Below are 19,773 nucleotides of genomic sequence, written 5' to 3'. Positions count from 1 at the left end.
AGGTGAGGGAGGCTTCCAGGCACCTCCTTCCTTCTTGGGGCCCCAGGTGAGGTGGCCAGTGATTGCAGTGGTGGCTGCAGGGAGATCAAGCCACTTCCTCCTCCACCAGCCTCTCAGTAAGAGTGGTGAACCAGGCTTCGGGGAAGGTTGGGGGGCATTGTGCTATTGTCCCCAATAGTGGAACAACCACATGGCAGCGCCACCATTGAGGACAATGGGAGTTGATCATCCACAGATTTTGGTATACATGTGGGGAACCGAAACGGATCCCCGTGGATACTGAGGGCCCGCTGTACTTCGGACTTCCTCACTTTCTTGTGCCCCCAATTCTATCATCCAAGTCATTGGTAAAGATGTTGAATAGCACTGGGCCCAGGACAGAGCCTTGTGGGACCCCACTGGTCACTTCTCCCCAGGATGAAAAATAGCCATTGTTGAGCACCCTTTGGATTCGGCCAGTCAACCAATTGCAAATCCATGTAACAGTTACCTTGTCTAGCCCACCTTTTACCAGCTTGTTTGCAAGAATGTCATGGGAACCTTGTCAAAGGCCTTACTGAAATCAAGATATACTATATCCACAGCATTGCCTTCATCTACCAAGCTGGTAATTTTATCAAAGAAAGAGTTAAGATTTGTCTGGCATGACATGTTTCTCTGAAACTCATGTTGACTTTTTGTGATTATGTGATTGCCTTCTAGATGTTCACAGACTCTCTGTTTAATGATCTGCTCTAGAATCTTTCCTGGTATTGATGTCAGACTAACTGGATGATCATTGTTGGGATCATCCTTTTTCCCCTTTTTGAAAATGGGGACAACGTTTGCCCTGCTCCAGTCTGCTGGGACTTCTCTTGTTTTCCAGGAGTTCTCAAAGATTATTGCCAATGGCTGTGATATTACATTTGCCAGTTCTTTTAATACTCTTGGATGTAGTTCATCTGGTCCAGGAGACTTATATTCATTTATATTAACGAGGCATTCCTGTACTATCTCTTCACTTATTCTGTGCTGAATTTCCGCTATTTTGTCCCTTGCTCCATTTGTCCCTTGCTCCATTTTCCTCAGGTGGAGCACCCTTTTCCTGAGAACACTGAGGCAAAGAAGGTGTTAAGTAATTCTGCCTTTTCTCTGTTAGCATTTTGCCATCTTCTCGGTGCAGTGGCCCTACCATTTCCTTATTCTTTGTTTTGCTGCAGACATATCCAAAAATCCCTTTTTATTGTTCTTAACCTCTCTAGCAAGCCTGAGTTCATTCTGTGCTTTAGCTTTTTTGACTTTATCACTACACATGCTTGGTATTTCTTTGAATTCTTCTTTGGTAATTTCTCCCTTTTTCCATTTCTTATACATGTTCCATTTAAAACTTAGCTCATTTGAAAGTTCATTAATCATCCATCCTGGTTTCTTGAGGCACCTCCCATTTTTCTGTTTTAAATTGTGCCTTCAGTATCTCACTTTTGAGAAACTCCCATCCATCCTGAACTCCCTTCTCTTTTACTATTGCTGACCACGAGAACACCCTCAGTACTTCTCTAAGTTTACTGAAATCCATTCTCCTAAAGTCTAGGATGCGTGTCTGACTATACCTGGCTTCTCCTTTCCGTTGTATAACAAACTCCAGGAGAACATGGTCACTTCCACCCAAGGATCCCACCACTTGCACCCCATTAACCAAGTCATCCTTGTTGGTTCGGATCAGATCCAAAATAGCTGATCCCCTTGTTGCCTCTTCCACCTTTTGGACAATGAAATTCTCTTTGAGGCAAGTGAGGAATTTGCTAGACCTTGAGGACTGACTTCCAGCAAATATCAGGATAGTTGAAGTCACCCATCACTAACACATCTCTCCTTTCTGAGTGTGTGATTTAGACTGATGGGAACTCAGACTCTCTGAGGGGTGGGGAACCCATTAAGATGGTCTGCACCAGGAGGCTTAAGGATTCAGATGGATTTCTGATGGCCCTTTGGGAGTTTCCTGCTGGCTTGGCAGGTGATCTTGTCAAAGCCCTGGTTGATCTCTGGAATGGAGAAATGACCAGAGCTGTAGACATGATCACTTAAGAATTCAATCTCCTTGGTTCTCCAAGGAGCTGGCAGCAATGAAGTGAACAAGAAGGAGAGTGACGGTGGGAGAAAGATTCAGAGTGAATCTGACAGAAAACAGGTTAAAATATACCTGACGGCATATGGTGGAGCAACACATGCAGCAAAAAGGTGGTTTTGGTTAAAACTATTGCACCAACTGTGCCCATTCCTGGAAAAGTCAGATCTGGCGAGTGTGGTACATGCCTTGGTTGCATCCCGTTTCAATTACTGTAATGCACTCTACATGGGATTGCCTTTGAAAAGTGTTAAGAAACTTCAGCTGGCCCAAGCAGCTGCAACCAGGTTGTTAACTGGAGCTGGCTACAGGAAGCACACAACCCCTGCAATACCTCAATTGGTTGCCAGTTTGTTTCTGGCCACAATTTAAAATGCTAGTTTGGAGCTATAAAATCCTATACAGCCAGTTTATTGGAAGGACTGTATCTCCCATTATGAACCCACCAGACTGTTGAGATCTTCTACAGAGGCCCTTCTCTCTGTCTTCTCAGTGGCTGCTCCCAGGCTCTGGAATTCCCTTCCTAGAGAGGCCGCTTTCTGTTGGCATCAGGCTTTTTTGTGCCATCAGGCTCTTTCAAACCTACAAGAGTTGTGGTTTGGGAGGTGTTTTTAATACATTTTACATTTTAAACCACAACTATTTTAACTTTTAAAAGAGTTTAATAGTTTTTTAAATGTTATATTTATACATTTGGATGCTTTTGTAATGTTTTTAAACTGCACGGTTTTAAATTTCTTGTTCACCACTGTGAGTTCCTATATTGGGAGAAAGGTGAGATATAAGTAAATAATAATAATAATAATAATAATAATAATAATAATAATAATAATAGTTTTATTTTTAAGAAGCTAGCTGGTCCAGTATAAAAACTGAAGCTAATCCCCACCCCTCCTTTAAAATGGCTTTAAAAAGAGGCTGGTTTTAGTTAGTTCCCCCCCCCCCCTTTTAAAAAGCAAAACAGATGATGGCATGCTTCATTTGGATACTGATGAATAGCTAATAATAAATGCCTCTTAAGAACGTACAAAAAAGTGAATGTGTTCCCTGATAAGGAGAGCAATTAAACTCTTTCCAAAAACTAATTTATCTCAACAACTCTCTTGTAGCTCCTGTCTTCAGTCCATGTTCTGCAATTGCTTCTAAACCTAATCTCTGCCAAAAAGAAAAACACCCAACAACAACAATGCTATCAGCTGCTGCTACTACCACTACTACTACTACTAAATTCCATCCTTGCTAAGAAACTAGTAACGAATAACTGAGAAGCTAGAAACCCCTGAATTTTATCAAGTAACACCTTCCCCCAGCATCTACAGTTAAACAACATTTCTGAAGCCTTTATTATTATTTTTTCAACAAAGAAGCAAAGAGACCATCTTGTTCTACATGCAATACATCCGCTTTCCGTCTGCACATTAAGCATTTAAAACCTGAGAAAAATAGAGACAGATAAGGAGCTGGTGCTTTTTCAGATTCTCAGACTATAGCCATTTTTGTTTTTGTACATGTGATAAAGATAGAGCTTTCTCACTCAACAGCCAAGCTCCAGATAAAGAGGGTGGCTTAGCTTAAAAGCAGCTGAGCATGCTCAGTGAGGCCCCAGGTGTGACCTTTGCTCTTCTGCAAGCAGCAGTTGGGCCAGGCAATCCATCATGGTGTTCTCCCTGTCAGGCCTGGTGCTTGGCTGCAGCTGTCTGTCACACTGGTGGATGGGACCTGCTTAGAGGCAATCATGTCAATCTCTATGTGACTACTCAAGCTAAAGCAGAAGGATGATTTTGACAGGTCGGGCAAAGTCAGCAGAAGGTACTGGAGGACTTTGGTTTGCACATCCTTTTTTTTTTTTTTTTTTTTGCTTTTCCTTGAAAAGATGTGGAGGCAGTGTGTGTGTCTCTCTGTGTGTGTTGAATGTCCCTACATGGATGTTTTGCAGAGACACTGTTTCCCTCAGAGCTGGTCATCACGTATAAATCGGTTGCCTTCGGAATGCTTCCCATAGTAGACATACCGGCATTTCCCTAAAACACCTGCAACAAAAGGGAAACAGCATTTAGTAAGATGTGTCTAAACAGTAGAACATTGCAGAACAGAGCAGGAGAGAGTATGTCTGGGAATGCATATTATGTCAGTATATACATGAAATAAAAAATTAGGGGACATGCTGCTTTTGAATAAGTGGGACAAGAGCCTTTTTTAAAAATAATAATAACAATAACAACAACAATAATAACAACACTATCCCTTATAATGCTGTGAGATCTGTTGGCCCTGTTTAAATACTTAAAGGGATGCCATATTGAGGAGGGAGCAAGCTTGTTTTCTGCTGCTCCAGAGACTAGGACCCAGAATAATGGATGCTGCTCCAGAGACTAGGAACCATTACAATGGATGCAAGCTTCCACCTCAACATTAGGAGGAACTTCCAGTAAGGGCTGTTGGACAATGGAGCACACTCCCTTGGAGTGTAGTAGAGTTTCATTCCTTGGAGGTCTTTAAGAAGAGGCTGGATGGCCATCTGTTGGGTATGCTTTGATTAAGATTTCCTGCATGGCAAGAGGTTGGACTGGATGGCCCTTGTGGTCTCTTCCAGCTCTATGATTCTAACAAAATGATATTGGGGTCATGGGATGGGGAGGATTTCAAGTTATTTATTATATCTATATTTTAAAAAATAACATATTAGTAACATGTTGGAAATATGCGATACTATTCAGTATTTATGAGTAACAATTAATGTGTAAAGACTATCCTTTCTGGTGTTTAAAAGGTAAAGGCTAGCATATTATCTTTTTAAAATAACATTACCAAGCCCATTGGTGTTTCCATCTTGCTAGACCTCCTAGAAAGGCAGTAACATTTGAATAAGGTGTAACATGAAAAATATAAGGAATACATGCACATTTCCAGGTCATTTGATGGAACTAAATTGTACTTTTCATGTTTGTGCATGTGCGCACCTTAATACATGTAATTTAGGCATTACAATAAAAAAATGAAATGCACAGATATAGGATGGGAGACACCTGACTAGATAACAGTTCATGTAAAAGGGATGTAGGAGTCTTAGTAGACCACAAACTGTACATGAGTCAGCAATGTGATGTGGCAGCCAAGAAAGCCAACATGATTCTTGATTGCCTCAACAGGGGTATAGTGTCTAGATACAGGGAAGTGATACTACCACTATATTCTGCTTTGGTCAGACTTCAGCTGGAATATTGTGTCCAGTTCTGGGCAACTCAGTTCAATAATGTATCCAGAAAAAGTGACCAAAATGGTGAAAGGTCTGGAAACTATGCTCTATGAGGAGGGACTTAGGGAGCTGGGAGTGTTTAGCCTGATGAAAAGAAGGTTAAGAGGGGACATGATAGTCAGGTTTAAATATTTGATGGGATGTCATATCAAAAAGGGAACAGGCTTGTTTCCCACAGCTCCAAAAGCTAGGACAGGGAGAAATTGTTTCAAACTTCAGGAAAAGAGATTCCACCTAAATCTCATGTGAAACTTCCTGACAGTCAGAGTTGTTTGACAGTGGTGGAATTTTTGTCCTTGGGGTTTTTAAACAGAGGCTGGATGGCCATCTGTTTGGGATTTGATTGGTGTTCCTGCTTGGCAGGGGGTTGGACTCAATGACCTTTCTGGTCTCTTCCAAGTCTATGATTCTATGTGTAAAGTTTTATACCAGGCATCTTTTTCTTTTCCTTCAAAAGCCTTGTATGCTCCCTACAAGCAAGAACATCCAAAAACACACTGGAATTTAGGTAACAGTAAAAGCCCTAGCAGATGGGCAGTTAAGAAAACAGAGAAGAAGAAAATCAATTCATTGGAGATGTGGTGCTGGAGAAGAGTGCTGAGGATCTCATGGATGGCCAAAAGGACAAACAAATGGGTCCTAGAGCAGATCAAGCCAGAGATCTCCTTAGAAGCCAAGATGACAAAACTGATGCTGTCATACTTTGGACACATCATGAGAAGGCACGACTCATTGGACAAAACAATAATGCTAGTAAAGGTGAAGGGAAGCAGGAGAGGAACACACATCTAACAACACTAGATGGTTGTATTTTATTAAGGAGGTCACAGGTATGAGTTTACAGGACCTAAGCAGAGCAGTGGAGGACAGGGAGTCATGCTGATACCTCATCCATAGGGTCGCCATGGGTCAAGATTGACTCACGGGTGAGTCCTAGCCCAAATCTTCATACACACTGTATTTACACACCATTTATATACTACTGACAGCTATAATTAGCTAGAGTAGGGATCATCTGATAATTCTCTTTCTGCTCCAATTTACTAATTCATAAATCCATTTTACCCTACTTCTGCATTATAAATAAAAATGATATTTACATGCATGCCTTTCAATGTATTTCCTCAGAAAATATGAATTCCTAAATATTGTACACTGTTATAACCATTGAAACAAACCATTGTATTAAAAACATTAATTTTAAATAGCTTTTATAGGATAGTTAAATATAATAAATTTTATGTAAAATTCAACAACAAATACAATACATCCCAATCAAAACAAATTCTATAATGGAAAGTTAATACTCAAAGGCCTGGATAAACAAAAATGTATTTGTCTGCCTGTGGAAAGACAGCATAGAGGAGGCCAATCTGACTTTTCATGGGTGGGAGTTCCACTCTTTGGGAGCAGCAACCAAGACTTTCTGCTGTGGAACTAAAATGTTATAATTTATATAAATTCTGTTTAGTTTTTGTTAAAAGAGAAGAACATAATCCCAACATTCATAGAAGTGGAGGAAATTAGAAAATACTGCCCTCTAAAATGTACATTGCCTAAGAGACAGAGATTTATACAGTTCATTTGGATATGGTGGCCAAATGAAATTCTCATGCATTTTAGTATTATCCTGGTACAATGCTTGGATCAAAAAATATATCAGATGATGTACTTCAGTGGAAGTTAACCTCACTATTTGTTGTGGGGCTTTGTTTTGAGTCAACATGTACGATTACTAAAATATCCTTTAAAGTATATATGTTTTGAAAGAATATGAATTGGACCCAGTCTTAGTTTAATTTAGAGCAGTGCCATTGACATCAGCCCATTAGTCTGACTAACACAATCCCATTGGTTTCAGAGGATCTATTCCAAGGATGACTACAGGTTTGTCTACATTGACTAAAAAAGTTGGCCTCTCCCTGCATTTTTCTGGTCTGTAGTGACTCCACAGTAGGCACCACACACTCACAGAGACAGTGATTATCACCAGCCACACATTTCCACCTCGCAAACTTGTTTTTTCCCCTTTCCAGCATGTATTAGTCTAACAGTCAATAGCCCTTATTATTTCTGTACCAATCTACTGAATTCACTCTGACTGGACAACTTTCCATCCATTCCTTTCCGTCTTTGTTGCTCCAGTGAATGTGTGAATTTTCAATGTACTCATGATGAAAAAGAGCAAATAGCCGTGTTTGGCTTATCTTTTATTGATGAAAATGTTTAACCACAAGACCTATGGTGAGAGGTTAGAATGGGCTACCTGTCTTTTTTGCCTCCACCCAAGTATCACCTTTGTTTTTACTGTTTTTACTCTTCCCCCTCTGGTCGTGCTCCTACCTGATCAGTACTGTGGCATATTTGTTTTTACTTCAATGCATGGAGCATGCACATTCCTTCTTCTCCCCTCTGATCCTCCACCCCATCTTTCATTCACTTGCTCATGCAAAGAACTCTCACATTCCCTCTCCTTATCTCCCCATACATATATTGTAGATCTCTATATGAGTGAGCAAGCAAATAATGTGATGGGGGGGTGAATTAAGGGGGAGAGTGTATGAAAGGGAGGAGAATGAGGATTGGGGGAATGTAAAAACAAAGGTGACACTTTGGCATGTGGGAAGAAGAAGGAGAGGGTACCTCAGTTCCATGGTTGAACATACACTGAAATAGAAAAACATGGTGACACACACCAGGTTTGCTAGACCCAACCAACACAAATTCCTCCTGCACACAGGTCCAAACCAATGTCACTTTGGAGTACAGTCCACATAGACACATGATATCTAGATTTTGTGCTCAAATCCTGAATAAATCCCAACTCTTTGTGATCTGGATTAAAGCCCTGAGGTATTGAAAAGATACAGAATCAGCCCAAAATGTACCATGCATCATCTGGACTGCTCACTGTAAAAACAAAGTGAGATTGTTTTATTTAGCCTGTATAGACAACCCCTTGGTCTAGTGCTAAACCATTCCATTAAAAATTTGTGTTTTTGTTTTTGAGAGAGAGAGAGAGAGAGAAGATGTTTAGAAATATGTATTTGGAGAGAAAATACATTGAAATACTATTTAATTATGGATTTTTATACAGATGTATTTTTATGGGATGATATATATCTATAGGTGAGCAGATATTTCAGTGATACAGACCCAAAAGATCTAGAAATCAGCATGCATGCAAAATGTTTTGCTTGAAAACTGTATTATCCTTTTTTCATATGGCAGGATGGGCTTGTGTATTTAAAGAGCACAAAATGTATATTTTATTAGCATTAATTGTTGTTGTTATTGTTGTTGTTTTATTAACAGCATTCCTCAGGCTCCTTTGTCAGATAGCATTGATAAAAGTCCTGTGTGAGGGGATGCCATGTTTCTCAGCAATTGGGACCGAGGCTGGTTATGGAAATCCTGGTGAGAGAGTTCTCTTTGATGAATGCCGGAGACCGCAGCTAGGTGTCAGCGCTTAGAAAATGAGGCAAGGACATGAGGTATTAATATTGTCAATGATCTCTTGACAGGAAAACAGATACTGCATTCACCATCAGATTTTAAATAGACATCAAGTGCGTTAATGACAAAAGGGCAGACTTCAAACAAAGGGGGCTATCTGGCAGTGTGCTGAGTGAGTCTTTGGGCTGGCAATAACCTGATCTGAAAAGACACTGTCAGGGCTACAGACAGGCCTGGAATTGTGTGCGGTGACAGAAAACAGAGATGCTGACAGAGATACCGGTGCCATATTATGCCACGTATATTCTAACACTGTCTCCAGCCCTAACAAAACCTGACATCCTTTCCTATCACTTATAGTATTCTCCATGGTTCCTGCAGAAGATTTCTCCCCAGACATCATTACAAACTCTACTGTAGTTTTAAAGTTCCTGGCAGGCCTGTTCTGTCATGGAGGTTGGGTCCTAGAGGCCTAAGGATAACCTCAGTCAATCTAAATTTGGAGTTTGCCGCAGAAGTGCTCTCATTTTCACTGAGATCTCAGATACTTGAGGTGATCTGAACGCTAAAGTGTGAGGAGCTGTCACCTTGAATAAAATCCTTAAAGTAAAGGCGCTCAGTTCCTGGGATGTTCAGCAAAGATGTTGGACAGTCTGGCAGCAAGAAATGAAATCCAGCTGCTCCTGCTCGCCTGGGGATAAAGGTGCTTGGGCTAGTGACAGTTAAAGTCAGCTGAATTTTTTTTTTGAACTCCTGCAGCCTACAATTGTTTAAATTAGCGAAGTGTTGTCTCCACTGAGAGTCCCTACCAAGGCACACAGCTGTGATTCGATTGCTGGGTGGATTGTATACACACACGTCTCCTCAGAGGGGCCTGATAAAAGCATAGTTGAAAACAGTACCATGAGACTTTATTTTTTTTATCATGAAGGTTATTTGTAAAACAATAGTCTCCCTTATAATTTAAATGAGGTGACAATGACTTGCCCCCATCTTCTTACACACATACACACTGCATACACACACGACCTCTCTGCACACACATTTAGTAGCTGCAGAAAACTGTGAAAATTATAGAGGGCTGTCTGCTACAGTAAGAGCATTTGATGATCAGATACATCATGTGTGGATTTAGAAAACAACCGCTTCTGTTTCCAGCTCTCTTAACCCATCCTGCTATGTGCATCTGCAATTTGTTCTTTTGGTTGCATCCTCAGAAAATGTGAAAAGAGAGAATGAGACCCCTGCATTTAATGACATAGGTGGCAGTTTTAATTAAAATACCCAGCACTGGTCATAATAAGCCAAGTACATTCCCAATGCATCAATAGCAGTGAGCTCTGTTCAGAACAAGCTCCCTGTTCAGGCTCTTGAAGAATCACAACATGAGGTCTCTTGAGGCATCATCTTCCCCCAAATGAGGCTCCTAATTTTTCTTAAGTAGCCGCTTCCACCATCACCATAAGCTGTTAAAACTATAATTATGAAAAAATTGCATTGAGAAGATTCATTTTTAAATACACTCTTTATCTTTTAAATGTTTTCCCTCTGCGGAATGGATGTTCTAATTATACTGGGTAAGTAACAATCTTGCAATCGCTCGCATGCACTGAGAGATCTGTCTCACTTGAACACTACATTGTAATATGCCACTATGATAGACCTTCCAGAGCTGGGGTGCAAAGGGGGAGGGCCAATTATTCCCATAAATAAATATATCCATGCATGTATGCATACTAAAGTGTGTGTGTGTGTTTTAAAAAAGTGTGTGTGTGTTACTCAGAACCCAGATATTTAGTTTATACCCAGTGATATATGAATCAAACATAATACTCTACATACCGTATATACTTGTGTACAAGTCGACCTTATGTATTATTTGAAGGAAGGTTTCAGGGTCAAAATCCTGGATCTTGATATGACCCATGGATAAGTCGAGGATAAAACATAGGGGGCTATAAAGAGGGATGGAAAACTCCATCCCTGCTCCTTCTTTGAACCTCTCCCTACAGATTCCCAGCTGCTGGAGGAGAGGTTTTAACATCATATTGAGAAAAGAAGCAAGTAGATTTAAATGGAAATTTGTTTCCATAAGAAGCAAGGTCTTGCAAAACGGACTGGAGAGATGGTTTTAAATGGAGAGTTGTTTCCATCGGCTGTAAAGTCTTGCAAAATGGACTGGAGAGAGAAGGAAGTGTTTTTAAATGGAGAGGGTTTTCCCCCCCATAGGAAGCAAGGTCTTGCAAAACACACTGGAGAGAGAAGCAACTGGTTTAAAATGGAGAGGGGTTTTTCCCCCCCATAGGAAGCAAGATCTTGCAAAATGGACTGGAGAGAGAAGCAAATGGTTTTAAATGGAGATTTTTTTCCATAGGAAGCAAGGTCTTGCAAAACTGCAGGAGAGATGGTTTTAAAGGGGGAGTTTTTTCCATAGGAAGTAAGATCTTGCAAAACGGAATGGAGGGGGATGGAATTGGTGTTAAATGGATATCGGGCCATCCTGCCTGCTTGCTTGCTTTAGGACCTTTCTAAGCACTACTGGTGTACTGAACCATATATAAGTCTACCCAGAATTTTAGGGTCAATTTTGGGGCATACATTTCTCAACTTATGGTTGAGTACTGTATATACGGTAAGTATTTCTGCAGGTGAGGTTCTCTCATCCTACCCATCATCTGGAAAGCAGTTCTTTGGGAAATTTCCCCTCTCATGCTAGTGGATTTTGGGTAGAGAATAATATGCATAATAATACATATTTTTTCTACAAAGTACACAAGTTAAAGAGCCACTTATATTCATTTGTATATGCAACAATGTGCTTCTTCCCTTTCTCTTTTATTTGTATCTCTTTCATCATGCTCTATCACTTTCCAAAGAAACAAAGGGCCCGTACAGACAGGCCCAAATAAAGCTGCTTTGGGTCACTTTGGAGGTATGCTGTTTAAATGATGCATGCATCCTAAGAGTTCAGATGCCATACCAAAGCCATGTTCCAGTCCTTAGAACTGAAGCTTGGCTTTGGCGCGGCTTCCAGACTCTTAGGACACATGTATCATTTAAACAGCATACCTCAAAAGTAACCCAAAGCAGCTTTATTTGGGCCTGTCTGTACAAGGCCAATGTATTTTCCCCAGGCATATGATAAATGTGTCTGTAAACTTTGAGGGAAACTTATTATTCTAACCCAGCTTCAGACAAAAAACAAAAACAAAAAACCAATGTCCTTTCCCAACTCACTTTCTATTGGTAATATCACAAAATCAAACAGCCTTCTGTCTCATGCAGTTGGCAGGATACTGAAGGACACAAGCCACTGAGTAACCATGGCAAGTCATACTCTTCCAGCCTCAGATAAAGGTAAAGGCAAACCCCCTCTGAACAGATATTGCCAAGAAAGCCCCATGATAGGTTCTTCTTAGGGTTGCTGTAAGTCAGAAATGACTTGAAGGTACACATCACATATACTCAGGTTTTTATAGTGGTCAGTTATTGCTGATGTCTGAAAACAATAAATCTGTTTACAAAAAGTCAGTTTCCCAAGGTTGAATACTCTCTCTGAGAAGATTCCTTTTGTTCTATGTGTATAGTGAGGACTCTTGTATTTATATATGTAGTGCACCATTAAGCCATTGTCATTGTTCATACCTCTGTTAATGGATTGGAATTTGTGAATATAATTCAGTCCAGCAGTTTTTCCTTTCTCGCTTTCCTTTGTAATTTCCCTGTTTGATTTACAGGAAAATCACCGTTTGTCCAGGAAGGTTGAAATGTTCTGCAACTGGCTTTTAGGTACTGCCATTTCTAATGTCAGATTTGTGTCCATTAATCCTGCTCCATAGAGACTGTCCTGTTTGCTCAATGTAGAGTGTAGAGGAGCATTGCTGGCATAAGATGATTTATATCACATTGGAAGAAGAGCAAGCAAATGTACCTCTGATGTTATGACTGATTTAGTGAGATGTGAGATCATGCCAGTGGATCAAGTTTCTCGTAAATCATTAGGTATAACTCTGATGGTCTCCTGGTACCATTTTCTATATTTTCAAACCTATTACGGACACTGAAGTACTTATATCTCAAACAGACAACACTTATAACACCTCAACAAGATAAAATATGGGTCAGAAGAGGGGTAAAAGGGCATGTTCTTGGATGATCCAATGGCACCTGTGGGCTGGAGTGGTTGTTCCTCGTTTCAGTTGTTCTGCCAGGTATTCAGGCTTTGTTGTTGTTATCCAACCCTTGAGTGCTATGCAGGCTGCCAGAAGCTAAAGGCTTGACTACTGTCATCCATGTCACACTAAGGCTGGCTACATTAAAAGATAATATGTGAACTTTTTTATATTATTCAAACGTAAGTGCAGGTACCTCCTCTCTGTATCATGAAACCAGTACTCAAGAATACTGAGTACTTAGTACTTGAGGATACTGTGTTGCCTCCTCTGTATAACTTCAGAAATAGGGAAAAGCTATCCAAAGTAGACACCTATTCAAAACAAGCTTAATAAGTATAAAAGAAATCATCCAAAACTTGGTGGTGGTTGTTTTTGTTATGTTTAATTGATGTATACAGAGCACATTCAGTGATGAGGACTATGGCTGCAGAACTAATGATTAAATCTCTCCTCTCTTAACATTGTGGTCCTGATCTATACTGGCTCTTCCATGCTTATTTTGGACTGAAGGAATCACATGGGATGCTGTATACTTTATCCTAAGCCCAACTGCTAGTTCCAAATGCAGCAGACCCACTGAAGCAATACAGCTTATATAAGTGTAGACTTAGCAAGCTATTTTTGATTCAATGCCTCTACTCTGATTCAGGATACCAATTGGATTTAGGCTTACATCTTTAAGTCCAGTTGTTGGGTCAATTGGATTTTTACTTTGACCCTAAATTTCAGATTAGGTTAGCATAATGTAAACTCTGTAGAGCAACCCTTGAAATATGTTTGGAAAGTTCCGCTGTTATAAAATAACACTGCTTTATTACTGGCAGCAACATATTTTCAGTTTCCAAACTTAATTAGTCACCAGTATATTTCCAAATCATGGGATCTGTTTCAGTCTTGAGAAACCTAAATGCTCTTGTTTCAGATTGTTTCCAGTAGCAATTCCAGTTATTTCCTCCTTCTCAGATTTTAGAATCAACAAATGAGGACCTGCTCTACATTCTATTCTTTATAAATATCTGGCTGTCCTTTAGGAGAAACAAGGATGTTATTGCAGAAGACCTGGAACTTTGGAGCACTCCTGAATTATTTCTGTGTCATCTCAGGGATCAATATGGTACTGAAACAACTCCGGTTGGTCATAGGGTAAAATTGGAAGATTGCCGCTCAAACTCATACCACTTATGCTACTGTGTTCCATAGTCTTTCATTCTGTATCCTATGCTCTTTTATATTTATATAAACTTGGTAGTTTGTACCTGAGTGCCCTTGACCGAAGAACGGTACACTCCTTCTATCTGGGATGGTCGTCCTCTTCCACCGAGCGTGCAGCTTCGGGAGGGACGCACATGGAGCGGTGAGGGAGGAAGGGGACACCCGCCTAGCCAGCCAGATCAGCCGAATCAACCCTGGCGATCAATGGGGTGACAGATGTCTCAGCCAGATCGCCCTCACATCAAAGACCGAATAAATTTTATTACTATTACTACCTGAGTGCACTCTGGGTGCAGTGTTATCAAAATATAGATGATGAACAGCTATGTCTTTCCATTTCAGTTGAAAATGGATAAGCTATAAAAGTACTGAACCATTGTCTGGAGGCAGGGATGGGCTAGTTGAAAGCCAATAAACTGAAGCTTAATTCCAACAAAACACAGATTCTTGGCATCATGGATCCAATAATTAGGAAGACAGGAAATTCTGAACAGAGCAGCATGCTACCTCATGGAACAGGTATGTTTGAGGATGTGAGAAAGACCTTTTTTGGTTCACACTTCATTGAAAAAGTATCTCAACACGAAGTGGAATGAATCTGCCTTTGAACACTTTGTGTTTCTGAATTTTGCAATGCAGTTTCTTCCTTTGGGCAAACTTGGGGAAGGGGGAGCTGTTACGACAGGATTTTTGGATGGCTCAGTATGAAAGGAAGAAATTGGTATGTGGAGGGTGCCTATTTGTTAGTATGCATAAATTAGCCAACACATTCTCCGTAATCTCTGGAGACTTTTTATGGCTATCTTCCATGAAATATATGATGTCAGGGCATTTCGGGCCAAGGTTGCAACACTGTCTCCTGTGCAAGCAAGCATCTGTACTTCAATTCAAGTAGCTGGTATAGACAAGGAGGACAGCATATTGATCGCACCAGAATGACTGTAAGAAAGATTGGAGATAACAGAACACAGGCTGGGGGGTGGGGGGATGCAATGATGAGCAAGAGGAGATGATATATGTGAAGTTTTCAGTCCAGTCCAAGAGAAACTGCAATTATGTTCAGTGTAAACTAGCAGTCTGTGTGATTAAAGGCAATCTGGTGTAAAAGCACTTTAGAGTTCCCACTACAGCTTTGGACAGTATGTGAGTTCTTTTTCTAAACAGAGGAAATGGGGGAATAGGAGCAGGGAGAGAGGCACTGGATGCTTATTTTTAAATAATTCAACCCCTCATGTAATCTTTGGAGAAAATCGAGGCCTTTGTCCAAGTCCATGGGAATAAAGAGACAAGTTGATATTTAATAATAAGTCATGTTGTGCCGAGGTTATATTATGTCACCATGATCTAGTCAAGCCGCAAACTGTGGGCTGCTTTATATGACCCAAGCTGAGATACAGTTTAAAGCCCTCTAACACATTAAGGAACTGAGCCATTAGGTTGACAGATTTAAAAAAAAGATCTCAGAGCTAATGTTTCCATTATGCATATCCTGGCAGTGGAACAAACAACACTCTGTTCCTTAGATGTCATATTTCATTTGTTGGGGAAGGGGGAATGAGAGAGAATCTCTTCCTCTCTGAATGGCAGTGACATGATGACCTTTGATCTCGGCATATGCTATCTACAGATCCACTACTTCTGGTGAAAATGGGTCCATTTACAGAATATTATTTTAAATCATTTAAATAGCTCTGACCTTTGGGTGTGAATAGGTTGGTGGCTATGAAGAAAGAGGTAAGACTCTGTGTGTGTATGTGTTTGTATGTTTGTGCGTAAAGATGATAACTGCAGTGTAAGCAGCTTTAATTTAATTTATTTTTTTATTCTTATTATGAAAAGAACCCAGGGAAAAGCTATACCAAAGGAGTTTTTATTGTGACGTTTTCTTATGTCCATTGATAGACCTGGAAAAGACACACAAACTAAATACAGATGTCTGTTTGCCAAAAGAACCATTACTGTTTATTAAAGGTTCTTCAATAATTACTCAGTTATGTGTAAACTGTATTGTATAGTTTAGCAGATTAGCAGAGTATAAAATAAACCATCATTTAGGGTTGTAAGAATGGTTTCATGTCATCCCAAACTGATAAACTATGGTTAATCATTACCATAAAACAAATTTCAAACAATAGCTAAGAAGCTATATTTTTCAACAAACTATAGTTATAATCAGCCACATCTTCAGACCACACACTAAACTCTGGGGAATATGTCATAATCTATATCAAAATCATGCCTTTCCAATACGTTTTGGTTGACATTTTCTAGGACACAACAAAAGGGGAGGAATTCCATAACATGCCTCTTCAGCTTGATGTAATTAAGAGTATTTCCTTAATTTAAGCCCAAATTACCTTCCAGTGATTTATTTGTTACAGTGTCCAGCCTTATATAAGTATATATTATATACTTTCAGGAGTGGGTTGATCAAGAAAATCAGTCTGCGATAAAATTTTAAACCACTGCAGTAAAACATCAAGCCATAGGAATCAATATTGTAAATCAGAACCAATCTATGATCCTTAGGACCCAGAGCATCAGTAAATATTAGGTCTTAACATGATACCAAAATGAGTATTGCTAGTATTGCTATATTTTTGAACAAGGTGCCACAGCCAAGAAGACCCTCTCTCATACCTGCACATAATGCATTGCTCTTAGTGGTGTGATCAAAGCTTGGCAGTAAAACAATACAAGTAACACTGTTACTATTCCTACCCCTTTTTTCCAAAACAAGGAACAACATTGTTAGCTTGAAAAATAACAAACTTTCAGTGCCATTAGTGTTTTTGATGTAATGAGTAACATTTACTTGTTATTTCAAGATGTCAGTTTTTGAATTGGGGAACATTATGGCCATTTTTTTGTTTTTAAAAAGCGAAAAGCAAACTTAGCATTATTAACAACTGACTACCAAGAAATTGCTATTTGTGAATAAATTTGCTGAACACCATTTTGTGAGGACGTATTACTTCAAGAAAGGGGATTATAAGAATGAGTGAATGAATGAATTTATTACGGCACATGGCCAGCAACAAAATATGGCAAACATACAAAACATGTAACCTCAGGTGTACTGCCATAGCACAAATATATCTACATTCTACTCTGAATGAAGATCCATATCTTCTATATATCCAAGTAGGAGGGGAGAATGCCCACAGTTCCATCCCCCATAGCTTATAAGAAACCCCTTTGTACAGAGCCATTTGGACCCAAGTGGACTAGACAGGTAGCAAAATTGGAAGTCACTTTCACGCAGTAGTGAGTAAACTGTTGTCCTGGGGCTCTTATTCTTGCCCCTAGCCTCACCCTAGACTCTCTAGACTGCACTTTTCCTGGCAAAAAGTATCAATTGCCTTTCTTTGAACTGATTCCCACTACCTTTTAAATCGGCATGCAAAATCGGTGGTATTGGTTCAAATGACCCTGGTTCCACTTGAACTGAATTACTGAGTGACTCGGGGGCGGGGGGCATGACTAGACCATTTAACTCATGTCTTTTTGACGCTGATTTTTTCCCACGTCTTTTGGATAAATCGCATTCAGCAAGTGTGAACCAGATGCAGATCGGAACGATTTAATTTGCCCTTACACTGGCTGGAGCAGGTCCATTTTGAATCGATTCATTCATGATGTGAACCAAAGTGGGTTATTTTACATGGAAAAAATGTGATCAAGTCAAATGTGCTGGAACCATGCTCCGCTGTTGAATCAATCCATCGATTCGGATTGCGAACCGATTTATTTGTATGTGGAATGAGGCCCTGGAATACTCTGTGATGTCAATTCACCTCTGTTGCAAAGTCCCCCAGCTCTCCTAGCAAATAATTCCCCATCGCACTCCAGAGCCTGACCCTGACATTGCCTGACCCCACTTGAGTGCTACACAAGGAGTGAGTGTAAGACACTGGTTTTAATGGTGTCCTTTAATATGGCATTTTACTAGCAGATTCCAATGGACAAAAACAAACTTTAACCAATTGCCACTAATCGGACAAAACTATAGTCCTTGATTGATGTTACTAAGGCCTGTTACAGACAGCCAAAATAAGCGCTTCGAGTCACAGTGGAGGTATGGGTTTAATGATGCATGCATCCTAAGAGTCCAGAAGTCACACCAAAGCCACGCTCCAGCCCTAAGGACTTGAGCGTGGCTTTGGTGTGGCTCTGGAGTCTTAGGATGCATGCATCATTGAAACACCATACCTCCACTGTGACTCGAAGCAGCTTTATTTTGGGTCTGTAACAGGCCTATGTTTTAATACTGCCAATTCTAAACACATGCCTTGGAAATAAGTGCCACTGGCTTTAATGAATGGAGAGCAACTTTCCAAAGGTATGTTCACTGTGCTAAAGAACTGAAGTACCTTGACACAAGAGGGCAGCATTAATTGTCAAATGAATGGCCAAAGCCCCAAAATTATATTCTTCTAGGACAATATAGCAAGCCTGCTTATTTCCTTCACAGCTCGCTTTAGGTCCGCAAGGATCTGTGATTTAAATTTATACATACAAAGCTTGAGCCTGCTGCCCTGAAAACCGATTTCTATTCGTTAAAAGGATTCCTCTCGCCATTTGTTTGGGAGTAATCTCACAATAACAAAAGGATGACCGTTGGTCATATTTTCAGATGAATGAAGAATATCAAAATTTTAAAGGATTTTTTTTAAATAAAAACAATAGTGGACAGTATATTGCACTCCAAGGAATTTTAAGGTGAACTTAAGATTTCCCTCTCAGCAGCAATGTCAAGGGACTGTAAGGCACACTAAGACAGGCAACACTTATCTGGGCATGGAATGAGATTCTCCATATCCCTACCTGGGATTCGAGGAAATATTTCTGTGACTAGTTAGTAACTCTGCACTGTAGATGTCACCTGTCTCTCACCTACACTCCCAAAGCTCATTCTGAAACTCTCCTACAGTGGGAAAAATAGGTAAAATTTGGGCCTGCTGTTACCACTAGATTTCAGTTCAAGTATGGTGTTTTTGCTTGGGAGAACAAAAACACTAAAGAATGTTGAAGAAACCATCATAACTGTTTTAATAAGACTGGCAAAATTTGACAGGTGGTTCTTCACATTCCAATTTAACAATTTCCAAAGGACATAATGGTAAAGGAAAGAAAACAGATTGTTTTGAATTTTATGCTTAATTTATTTCTGCTATGAATGCATGGGTGATGGAAAACCGTATTTTATCAGGTACAAATTCCAGAATGGAAGCCATATCAGTGTGACATAACACACACAATTATCTCGTGAAATGTAAAATGCTGACTGATTTATATTGTGAAGTTCCACTGGCAATGTATAGTGTGTGCCTTCAAGTCAGTTCTGACAATTCTGACTCTAGGGTGCATCTATCATGGGGTTTTCTTGGGAAGATTTGTTCAGAGGAGGTTCGTCATTGTCTTCCTCTGAGGCTAAGAGCATTTGATTTGCCCAAGGTCACCCAGTGGGTTTTATGCAGGCATGAGTGGGGATCAGACTCTGGTATCCCAGTCTACACATGATGTTATTGTATCAAATCTGATTTCATGGGAATTGCTCATTACTCCGG

General features: G+C 40.0%; 1 protein-coding gene across 1 annotated transcript in view; it reads right to left on the bottom strand.

The window, feature by feature from the left end:
* Window positions 1–3,047: 3,047 nt before the first annotated feature.
* The window catches only part of LRMDA (leucine rich melanocyte differentiation associated), a 939,296-nt gene continuing 922,570 nt past the window's right edge, over window positions 3,048–19,773 (bottom strand). The window contains exon 7 of the mRNA XM_042459731.1: window positions 3,048–4,134. Coding sequence (XP_042315665.1) covers window positions 4,055–4,134 — 80 coding nt within the window. The 3' untranslated portion in view covers window positions 3,048–4,054. The remainder of the gene's footprint in view (window positions 4,135–19,773) is intronic.

The sequence above is a fragment of the Sceloporus undulatus genome, chromosome 3 (assembly GCF_019175285.1).
Source record: "Sceloporus undulatus isolate JIND9_A2432 ecotype Alabama chromosome 3, SceUnd_v1.1, whole genome shotgun sequence".
NCBI lineage: Eukaryota > Metazoa > Chordata > Lepidosauria > Squamata > Phrynosomatidae > Sceloporus > Sceloporus undulatus.
Note: the sequence above shows the minus strand (reverse complement) of the source record. Positions and strands in the feature narration are given on the sequence as shown.